General features: G+C 39.9%; 1 protein-coding gene across 1 annotated transcript in view; it reads right to left on the bottom strand.

The window, feature by feature from the left end:
- Positions 1 to 991: 991 nt before the first annotated feature.
- LOC127626605 (heparan sulfate glucosamine 3-O-sulfotransferase 3B1-like) overlaps positions 992 to 12,188 on the bottom strand; it is a 30,326-nt gene continuing 19,129 nt past the window's right edge. The window contains exon 2 of the mRNA XM_052102511.1: positions 992 to 5,430. Within this exon, the coding sequence (XP_051958471.1) occupies positions 4,812 to 5,430 (619 nt within the window). The 3' untranslated portion in view covers positions 992 to 4,811. The remainder of the gene's footprint in view (positions 5,431 to 12,188) is intronic.

Genomic DNA, 12,188 nt, shown 5'->3' with positions numbered 1-12,188 from the left:
CTCACCTGTCCCTGGAGACAACACTGCCGAATAAGAAGAACTGCAGTCTTCTATGATAGACTGGTGGCTCCGACTTGCAGTAAACAACCCTGTGAATCTCACCACAGGTACATGGAAAGAGATCTCCTTTCATTAGAGGGTCAGTAGGTGGGATACAGGAATGAATCCATCCACTGGCTTCCTTTACTTTATGTGAGCCAATATGGAGAAAGATGTTTTTTCTGAGGAACTGAGCAAGATGAGCTAGCAGCCCAAATCCTTGTCTGATCCATGCGGAAACTACAAATCCATAAAGACAACAGCAACTAGTCTGCTACAGCTCAGCAAAAATAACATCTTTGAGCCACTTGTGCTCATTAAGGGCTGTTTTTGGCTCTGTAAAGCATTACGATTGCCTTAATCATCACACAATTATATTTACTATACATAATAAATAACAAGGAGAACAGCATCAAGAGGAAATGCTCTTTGAAATACTTTATACTTCCACCAAAGGTATCACTAGAAAAATACAATTTTGTAAAGGCAAACTTTCATCCTGACTTCTTAAAGCATTGTCTGAATGTTGAAAATCGTTTAAAAAGCTTGAATTTTGAAGTGCTTTGCAGGCCCAACATAAAATGTCCGATAGATACGTCATTGCAAATCCATGGTATTTTTTTGCCACTTTAAAAGTCAGATATAAGAAAATCGAAAGTCAGATCAGTTCAATATATCGATTGTTTTCAAACAGGTTTCCCGGACGTTACATTCCATTGGATGGACAAAAAAATAGCCCCGCCCCTAACTCTGAATTATGTTACAGAGCCACATTTTACACTTTTCAGAGAAATCAACCTAACGAATGGCTCACTTCAAGTTGTATAAAAAGTATTTCATCATTGAAATAAAAATTATAAACACATATCACCTTTAATATACAGAATATTATTTGTAAAACATGTGATCTATGTCAAGAAAAAACAGATAGTTTGGTAAAATATATATTTTGTTTTATTCTTCATATGAAGCAAAAGTATGAATGTTCAGTATTTAATTATCTAGAAACATCTGTTCCATTTTGCTCTTTCATGGTGTAAAATTAATTCTTGTTGATACCACAAAATACTTGGTTTACATGTCTTTCATGATTTGTACATAAAGATAATTTCTATTCTATTTATCGTGTTATACTCGGAGTAAGACAAACATTTCAAACATTTGAATATCTCTGTGAGGTTGAATAAAACTCAACCATTAAAAAGATGCATCAGAACACACTGCATTAACATGAGCAAAGAGTGTAAACTTTGCTCAGACCAAATTTTGACAGATCAGAATCCATATGCAGTTCACATGTAATCAGTGACGGATGAACTTTACACATTTTACCGAAAAAAATACCTGAGCAATAACGCTCTACTTTGAGTTATCCTGGAATTGATGTTTCTGTTTAATTGCACTCATAGAAAATCACAGGAGGCCCTATGGGCTTGCATTTGATGAACATTTGCTAGACCCTATTTCACTGCCATCCTAACCCAATGTGAATGCAAGTAACAAACAGTTGAAGGAGAAACGTCACATTATTTCTTTCTTTTCTTTTTCTTTTTGCCTCCTCAGAACATCTGACTATATGATTAATTGCATAAAGTAGGAAAAATGCACTGGGAAATTTCCCCCCCAATTAATTCAGACTCTAAAAGGACTGTTGTCCTCACAGTTGATAAATATTACAATCTCCTCTCCAAATGAAAGGAAATTGGCTTAGCATAGCACAGGGGTTTGAGGCACAGCATGTTCTAAAACAAAAATTAATGAGCCGATTCAGACCGCTTTGCTTTTTTCATTGCATCCATCCAAAACCAAACAAACAGACAAACTTTTCCCCTCTGCCTTTCATTTCCAGTATATTAAATAGGGATGAGAGAAAGTGAAGTATCAGAACAGTACATTCGTAATGGTCCTGCTATAGTCTGCTTTAAGACCACCCTGTGATGCTACCCTCAAATTTTGATCCAGGATCAGTTTATATCAACCCAATGTTAAAGCTAAATGTCTGTCATCATTTAACTCAACTTCAGGTTGATTCCAAAACGGTATGTCTTTCTTCCGTGGACCACAAAAGGAGATGTTAATCAGTATATAATCCCCATCAACATTCACTTGTATGGAAAACATTCAGCAAAAAAAACTAATTTTATGTACCATGGAAGAAAGAAAGTGGGTTTGGGACAACATGTAAATGTATGTAATGTAAATGATGACACACTGTATTTTTCATTTATGGGGTGAACTTTCCCTTAAATCTTAACCAAAGATATTGAGAGCTGATATTGTATCAGGTACTTTGACTGAACCATAACCAGAGCTGCACAAAGCCTTAATCTTGCCTTTTAGACCACCACCATATCAGCAGTCACAGATCAAGAGAGACTGACTGTTTCTCCCCCTTGGATTTCAAAAATTCAAGTAGAAAGTCAAACAAAAGTACACAGAGTCTATGAAACCAAAAAATACAACAATGAGCATCTTAATGCAGGTTTGTAAGCTTGATAAAATTTGGCAAGAACAGGAGAACTAAGATGTGAACCAAAATGTGTTTAGATGGGATGAAGAGGAAACATTACTCTGCACCCTCAGTCTGTATTTTCTAGTATGAGTCAGTATTGGCACCAACTCACATTAGGGTAAAGCTTTTGATACTCCTATAGAAATACAGTAGCGGGTGAGATCTACCCGCTATCTTTAAGTCTGCTTCACGTGTAATTTGGCTCCAATTAAGGCTAATTCACACTGCTCCAAAAACATACCAACACACACCAAAATTTCAAACAATGTATAGTTGGCTGTTGGATTTGAGGATTTAGGGGTCGTTCACACAGAACACACCTGTGACAAGGAGGAGGGCGTGGCCAGGCTGTGAGGGTGCACAGCCGGCACTGATTTAACTGATTAATATCCCTCAGTGGGAGAGGGATTTAAAGGGGAGCCGGAGATGCCAGTTCTAGAGAGAGACATACATGACCGTGCTGTGTGTTTTTATGTTTGTTTCATGTTCTTTTAAGATCAGTTATGACATTAAAAGTTAAGTTTACTGTTCAGCATGTTCCCACCTCCTCCTTGCCCATCCTGAACCCATTACATTGGTGCCAAAACCCGAGAAGGATGAGGGATGTGTGTGTGTGTGGAGTCCTTGCTGCTGCCATTCACTGGGGGATGGAGTGCCCCGACCTGAATTGGGCAGGGGAGGAGTGTGACGAGAAGGAGAGTGTGACCGGGCCATGAGGGTGCACAGCTGGCACTGAGTCTCGTAATCAGTGGCAGAGAGAGATAAAGGGGAGCCGGAGATGACAGTTCGAGAGAGAAAGAGACACACGACCGTGCCGTACATTTACTGTTCAACCGGTTCCTGCCTCCTCCTTGCCCATCCTGAACCCATTACAACAGCTAGATGTGGCGCAACTAATAGAACAAGTGTACAAGGCTTTTTTTTTTTCTTTTTTTTTTTTTAAACGTGGCATTCCTGTGCGAGATGTTAAAAAAAAAAAAAAAAAAAAAACATCTAAACATGGTGCAGCAGTCAAAGATTTCCACCTAGCTTATGTTTACAACTATTTAAAAGATGCTTGTCTCAAAACAAAGAGTTTTGAAAGGTGTTCAAAAAGTTTGTTATTTTAACAACATGACTTCTTAAAAAAGTGGCACTCCTGCACGAGGCGATAAAAAAATCTGCAAGATTTCATGCAGCAGTCAAAAATGTCTGTCCAGCACTTGTTTACATGAAAAAACTATTGAAAAAAAGTGCATATGGACACAAAATCGATTTCTGTGTGAACAGTTCTTTAGATTAGGAAACAACTAGCATCTTCATACTGATCCAACAAACAAACACGGTTAACACATTGACCTAACAAAGCCCAAATAACAGTTTTTTTGGGGCAGTGTGCATAAGCCTTAACAGTGTCGCTTTTATCCCATCCAGTTCCTTTCATTGAATGTTACTGAGACTTGACCTTTGAACCTTTTAGACAGGGCAGTAACAGGACTTGTTGGCCAGATCTTCCTCTAATAGGGCCTTGAGACTGGAGAAACCTAATCGATTTTTTTAGATGAGTTACACGATTAGCATAATATTGACATGCTGCCTGTTGTCTGAGATCTGATTTAACCATCATTGGATTGCCTATTCATTACAGGAATCTGCAAGTGAAAGGCCAGCGGTTGACTCTAAACATTAGTGACACTATAAGTAGCAATTAGGGCTATTGATCCACATTGTATTGAGTAAAGGGGGGCTTTGGATCAGCTCTCTTGCTTATCAGTTGAACGTAGTAGGACAATATGGAGTGTAATGAAACAATAAATGTGGTCAAGAGTATAACTTTCAGAGTGAAATATAGCCCATTCCCCTCTGTCATAAAGGTACATTTCTTTAAACATTCAGAATAAAATGAATTGCAAATTTTTGTCGCTATTGGTTTGTAAATGCACTATACCCGTAAAAAATTTTGTGTTTTTTGTTTGTCAAACATTTTCGAGTTCAGTCTTTGTAAATTGAAATAATTTGGAAGCACCATAAATTCAACTTGTGTAGAAATAACCACGGCAAATCAAAAATGTTGGTGGCGAGACTAGAGTTGGGCTAGATGTTATACATAATTTGGTTAGGCAGCTTAGTGAATTAATTGCTTAGAAATTAAAAATAAATTATTATAAAATAGATTTCTGTACATTTTACATATATATAGCAATCATCTCAATGCAATGGCAATGTCTTTTTGCCATTGCAAATACACAGAATTTATTTTGTGTGTGTTCTCCATTCACAGTTAATCCCATCCAAAATTATGCCCGGTCATCTGGTAGAACTTCATGTTGAATGGTCTGTAGAAGTCTCTAAGTCTCTGCACTACCTCAGGGTGAATGTTTGGGTGGGTCCTCCCTTTGGTTTTGCCCAGGCAATGGGGCTTGCTGCTGCCCTCAGCCTTCTTGAGACAAGGAAAGCCCTTGGTCTGGTTGAAGTAGAAGTGTTTGTCTGTGATGATCCTCTTAAGTCCCAGGAAGTCCTGAACACGACCCAGCTCTCCAGCTGGGTCACTGATCAATCGTTCTCCACTCACAAACAGAATCTGACCCATGGGGAAGAACTGTAGCCAGTTGTCCAGGTGCTTGGCATAGATGCCGATTTGAATGGCGCTCCATGAGGTGTCTATCAACCCTGTAGTCCTGTTTTTGAACGTCAGGCTCTCAAAAGTGGGGATATCAGGCTTCTTGGACAATGTTTGTGTGTAATCTGAGATGGCTCGGGTGACGGGGTCCCGGACCACCACGATCAGCTTGGTGTCACGGGACATGGCATAAATCCGAGCTGGAGCCTCACGGGTCACAAAGTAGCTTGGTGTTTTCTCCATGGTGATCTGGCCCTCCAGGGTCTTAGGCATCAGGTCCCTGAGGAGAGAGTGAGAAGGGAAACAGGGGTTAAAATGGAGGTCTAATGAAAACAAAACATTGTATAACGCAATCAAACAGATGGAGCATGTGGTGCTTCTCAATCAATGAGCCAATTCAAGGCCATGATTCTGGGTCAAATGTGATTAGCATTGGATGCCAAACAACGCATGCATTCAAATTTCACAGATGTACAAACCACACTAAATAGCCGGCCTGTTTCTTGTAGTGATGGTTTTCTGATATAATACAAAGTTTTCTAGAAGGTAGACACCATGTTCACCAAATCCAAGATTTCCTTCAAATCAGTCTTTGCATTAAACAGCTTTCCAACTACCATGTTAACTATTAAGGCAATCAAGAGAAGGCTACAGGTAATTTGTTAATCCAATTGGAACTCATCCAGCTGTGCTAAAAAGATCAATCTAAGCCTGTTTCCAATAAGATTCCAACATATGACCTCAACAATGTTACTTATAGTACTGACCACCCAGATCTAAACAACCATTTATACTTCAAAGCATTGGAAGCCTAATGCATTTACAGCCATACTCTTAGACTAAAAGGCCTTCAAAACGTATGTGCATTCCACATAAAAGTTCTTCAGCCTTGTTTGAAGGGAGCAATCTCTTGCAAACAGCCTTCAAGGCACTTATTGGGTGAATTGGATAGGGTAAGGGTAGACCCACAATCAAGGGGCATTTGAGAGGAGCAGTTTTAACTGAAATGTGAACATGCATGTTAACGCCAAACAGGCTTGGGTTTCAGAATCCTGCCCAATCAGGAAGAGTGGATTATAGTAGAAGAGTTGATAACAGAGGACTTTGAAGGACACATGGGGGTGTGGATCCGATTTCATTGGCACACGCTCTTAGCTGTAGAAAGACCCTAACTTTGACATGTTCAAATGTATGAAAACACATCTGAAGAATGTTTGGTTTGCACTGACACCAGGCACAATAGTGCGCAAAAGCGTTCTTCCGCTTTTTTAACCATGTTGGTTCTGGAAGTATTTTTCCCATTTATTTTTTTCGATAGGGATTTAATAAAATCCTTCATAAAAAAAAGTGCTAAGCCATGGAGCAAGAGGCAAACCAACTAGCTTTGAGGTTAATCGAAATGTACAATGTGTAATTTGATGCAAAAAGTATTTGAAAATCAGACAAAAAAGACAAAGGTATAAGACTATGTATTTAACGTCTTCAATAAGGAAATGAACTAGAATCCCAAGATGTATTGCTAATGATGTAATAGAATTAAAAATGTTTCTCTTCATTGTTATTGGTAATGTAGTTCTTTACCAGGAAGTCCACTAAAATGACAACAATTTTTAAAATAATGCAACTAATGGATCAACAGAAGCATTTATACCATTAATAAACAACCCCAGAGCTCATGGTTGGTCTGTTTTTAAAGTTTGTAAGTTATGGTTAAAAATCTATTAATGGAATGTTTTTACATTCAGAACAAGTCTGTTGTGCTCTTTAGTGGCTTAACATGTAAATACATAGAGAAATCTGGCAAAAAAAAGCATGAAGTTGTTTCCAAATACAGATAGGCTTACTGTTTTATCACTAAACAGAAGGAGAGTACATAACTAAAGACCTCTATGTGTGAATTTCAGTGTTTCAACGAATGTGAAGTCCCACTGAGATCTCAACAGGCCCAGAATGTGCCTCGTTATGGTATCAGTGTATGCACAGATAAGGCCCTTGTTGGTCTGTTGTCTCTGAAGTGTCAAGCTTTGTTGTTAGTACCTAGGCTAATTTACTTCCACATTGAAAACTGCGCTGTCAGCGTCTAGTCTAATCCTGCTTTGGGTGTTTACACCCTGAGGAAACGAGACTACACTTGATTCAAGTGTCTGCAAACAATATGTTTGGGGATATCGATTTCCCCGACTTCAGTAGATCAGTTTATTTTCTCTCCGAGCAGTCTTGGGTAAAAGCCTCACTATTTGTACAACTGGTGATGAGCCGCTGTTCCCTAGTTAGAGGTGAAAATTACATAGCACCAGAAAGAGGGAGGTTTTATGATAAACAAAACATATGGAGAGCGTTTCAGAACATAAATCTAAATGTACGTGCCTGTTTGCACCAGGTGCTGCTCTAGATCTATATTGTACTTCTTTTTTGCTGCATTCTGCAAAGCACCTGTGTAAAACTCTTTGCAATAAAGGCTTTTTCTAGATCACATAGCTGGAACAGTTAATTGTACCTCACTATAGTGAAAAATCCCCATGCGGCAATTGACAATTTGTGTGCACTCTTGATCCAGAATGATAGAACAGCCAGAGGCTGGAGGCAACACGTTGATTTATTTGAAGGGAAACTGTTTGCAGATTTGTGTGGTTACATGGCTTCTCTAAAGAGCTGGCCACAGATCCAATTATGATAATATCAGTTTGATTACTGCTCTGTCAAAACATTAGAGTGAGAGATTGAGGGAAAGAACACAGGCAAAAAAATAAACTAAATCTCTGTAAAATGAAAACAGAGTATCTTTTGTGCCTTTTTATGCAATGGCGTCCTGTCAGACCCTCAACATAGTTTAAGTGTGTGTTACTAGTGTGGAAGAAATATAAACGTGTTGGCTTATTAATGCTTAGCCTGTAAGTGTGTTGTTTTAGCAAAAAAACTAAAAAAACTTTGATTACTAATTATTGCACAGGAGCAAACTAGATGTTTTTGTCTGTGGTGCTAATGAGGTAAGAGATAAGACAGGAATTGTTCAGGTAAATGAACCACCCACACTTACTGTGCTGGGAAAAAGTCACACAAACAATCAAAAATACACACACCAAAAATACATTTATAAAATCAAACAAAAATTGTATTAATATAAAATAACATGTAATCAAATAATTACTGTTAAATGGGCTGGTTTGAGTATTTCTATAACTGCTGATCTCCTGGGATTTTAAAGCACAACAGTCTCTAGAATTTACTCAGATTGGTGCAAAACAAATAACATCCAGTGAGCGGTGGTTCTGCGGACAGAAACGCCTTGTTTTTGAGAGAGGTCAACGGAGAAAGGCCAGACTGGTTCGAGCTGACAGAAAGGCTACAGTAACTCAGATAACCACTCTGTACAATTGTAGTGAGCAGAATAGCATCTCAGAATGCACAACACATCAAACCTTGGGGCAGATGGGTTACAATAGCAAAAGTTCACATCGGACACTTTATTAGGACCATAGTGTTCATAATAAAGTGCTCAGAGATGTATATACATGCATACAATATTACAATTGTTCCAATAAATATACAACATGGTTTATGTACAACCTTTTAGTCTAATTTTATTCCGATAGACATGAGTGTCGATTTGTATGTGGTTAGAATCGAACTCGAGGTTGGATCACACAATCGAATCAAGCGTGAAAACTGCCTTAATTTAGTTTCTGGGGATATGGGTGAGGAATGCAGAAAACGGGAAACTGAAAAGAAACTAGCAGGAGAAAAAAATAAAGCATCCAATGATCCGCTCACCTCACTTCTTTTAGGGCAAAAAAAGAAGGGAAGGCGAAAGGGGGTTGAGGAAGAAAAGTAGGCAAGGTCTCGGAAGAACAATAGCCTTTTTTGCCAGTTTTGATTTATGAGATGCTTCTTTTAAGAGATTCCATCAGCAAACAGGCAATGCTTTGACAACGGGGCCCTCTTTTTTCCTCTTTTCTTTGAAAACACAGCATTGTTCTTCAATGATCTGAAAGAGCAAGGGCCTTGGAGAGGCCAGAGTGGAAGGAGGAGGGGGACTCATTGTAAGATGAGTGGAGTACACTTCTGTAGATCTCTCAGGCACTCTCAGGGTTGCGGGAGAGGTGTTGTGGAGAGCTCTTGAGTCAAACGTGTGCCTTGCCGACACATGTCACACGCTGCCACTAGAGCAGGTAAAGCTACACTGTGCATTCATTATTCAAACACAGATTAAAAAGATAGAATATGGATTTTATTCTCCTGATAAAAAATGGTCACTTCTCTTAAGTGATGAAACAAGGTCAGAGAGCACTCCTCCCTCTTGGTTGAGGTTTTCTGTTGTATTTCATTTCTACAAGAATTCTGCATGATGGCCTGATTTGCTAATGTCCATCATGGTAGTGCAGTCTTGATCAAGTTATAAGAGATAACGAAGAGGGGAGAATAACTCAAAAAGCTGGCTGTCTTTTACTCAAATATAGCATCAACATGCTCCTGAGGGCCATGATGAAAGGAATCTTTTTTCTAACAGAGATAAATCAGCATGGAAAAGATGGAAAGGGAGAAAAGACAGACAGAGATAACAACATAAGACGCAGAAGGGAGTTTTTATAAACATGTTTTGTTCTCGTCAAATTTGATTTGCTGAGAAGAGCCTGTTATGCTTACGACAGACACAGTAGCCCCCCAAAAGCCCCTAAGCCTGCTGTGTAGTATATCTGTCTTTTAACTCTGGTTTGTTATGGTTATTTTTTTGTCCAGCGTTTTTGTTCTTTTTCTGTTCTGGATATGCAAACTGATATAGAGTAAAAACACACTGCACATTCAGAGCTTTCAAGTCTTACAGATACACAGACATACCTGCAGTTTGGTTTTGAAGTGCAAGTCAAAACAGACAACCTCTGAACACCTGTGTCTATCTTTGATAGACATCTTTTAAAGGATTTTTTTAGGGTAAACTATCCCTTGTGGGTAAGAACTCACCACTGTTTTACAGAAACCGAAAGCAGTGGAAGTAAGCTGAAGCTGTTTAAATAAGCTGCAGAGTAATAAAGACTCAGCAGTCAAATAAACTCAAACTAATTGCCAATGAGTTTAACAGCTCAACTGCTTCCACTCGCAAAGCCAGAAAGATAAAGTCCAGAGTCATTAAGCACTTATGCTGATCTAAAACGGCAGTCCCCATGCCAGGGTGACAGTGTGAGAGAATTTGCCCACTCAGAAGAAAATGTTATTACTCAGAAGTTGTGCTCTTTCTCTCTCTGAACAATTTATAAGGAACACCTGTACAGAGGGGCAGAGTATAGACAAGTATTTTCTTATTTCTTGTCATAAAAAATTAAATAAAATACTGTATATAATATAGTAAACATGAACAAATGTGTTATGTCTGCTGAAGTGCATTTGTTTTATTTCATTTGTATAGCTGTAAAAAAACAAATTAACAAATAATATCAGCAGTTTGCCTGCTGAACTTTTTATCGTGATACTTTGGTTACGAGTTGATGCAATCATGTAAAATAAACTTATTCTGTGGTTTAAAAGACTGTAACTGTTTGAGCAAATAGAAATTATAGATGCTTGACCAATTAAGCCAGTGTCGGCACGAAAGCCGATTTGAATCTTGCACCTTGTATCATATCTAGCTGTTAAAGAAACACATACACTCACCTAAAGGATTATTAGGAACACCATACTAATACTGTGTTTGACCCCCTTTCGCCTTCAGAACTGCCTTAATTCTACGTGGCATTGATTCAATAAGGTGCTGAAAGCATTCTTTAGAAATGTTGGCCCATATTGATAGGATAGCATCTTGCAGTTGATGGAGATTTGTGGGATGCACATCCAGGGCACGAAGCTCCCGTTCCACCACATCCCAAAGATGCTCTATTGGGTTGAGATCTGGTGACTGTGGGGGCCATTTTAGTACAGTGAACTCATTTTCATGTTCAAGAAACCAATTTGAAATGATTCGAGCTTTGTGACATGGTGCATTATCCTGCTGGAAGTAGCCATCAGAGGATGGGTACATGGTGGCCATAAAGGGATGGACATGGTCAGAAACAATGCTCAGGTAGGCCGTGGCATTTAAACGATGCCCAATTGGCACTAAGGGGCCTAAAGTGTGCCAAGAAAACATCCCCCACACATTACACCACCACCACCAGCCTGCACAGTGGTAACAAGGCATGATGGATCCATGTTCTCATTCTGTTTACGCCAAATTCTGACTCTACCATCTGAATCTCCGCCTTCAGAGCAGGCGATAAGGCAGCCCTAAGAACAGCTAGGGCCAAACTGTCACGGGCAATCAGAGAGGCAAAGCGCGCACACGCCCAGAGAATCCACAGTCACTTCCAGGACAGCGGTGACACGCGGCGCATGTGGCAGGGCATCCAGGCCATCACCAACTACAGGACAACATCAGTTGCCTGTGACAAAGATGCCTCCCTTCCAGATGCGCTGAACGACTTCTACGCTCGGTTTGAAGTGCAGAACGACGTGATGGCGAGGAAGTCCACCCCTCCTCCCAACGACCACGGCAGATGTGAGGAAAACTCTACATAGAGTCAACCCACGGAAGGCTGCTGGACCAGACAACATTCCTGGCAGAGTGCTCAGAGGATGTGCAGACCAGCTAGCAGATGTTCTTACCGACATCTTCAACATCTCTCTGAGCAGCGCCGTCGTTCCAACGTGCTTCAAGGCCACCACCATCATCCCCATGCCAAAGAAGTCTTCAGTGTCCTGCCTCAACAACTACCGTCCCGTTGCACTTACACCCATCATCATGAAGTGCTTCGAGAGGCTCGTCATGAGGCAGATTAAGACCCAACTGCCCCCCTCACTAGACCCACTGCAGTTTGCATATCGTTCAACCGTTCAAAGGGCGATGCCATCACCACAACCCTCCATCTGGCCCTCACCCACCTAGACAATAAGGACTCATACGTTCGAATGCTGTTCATAGATTTCAGCTCAGCATTCAACACAATCATTCCCCAGCACCTGATTGGAAAGCTGAACCTGCTGGGCCTGGACACCTCCCTCTGCAACTGG

The sequence above is a fragment of the Xyrauchen texanus genome, chromosome 33 (genome assembly GCF_025860055.1).
Source record: "Xyrauchen texanus isolate HMW12.3.18 chromosome 33, RBS_HiC_50CHRs, whole genome shotgun sequence".
NCBI lineage: Eukaryota > Metazoa > Chordata > Actinopteri > Cypriniformes > Catostomidae > Xyrauchen > Xyrauchen texanus.
The sequence above is the reverse complement of the archived record's forward strand: the minus strand, read 5'-3'. Positions and strand labels throughout refer to the sequence as shown.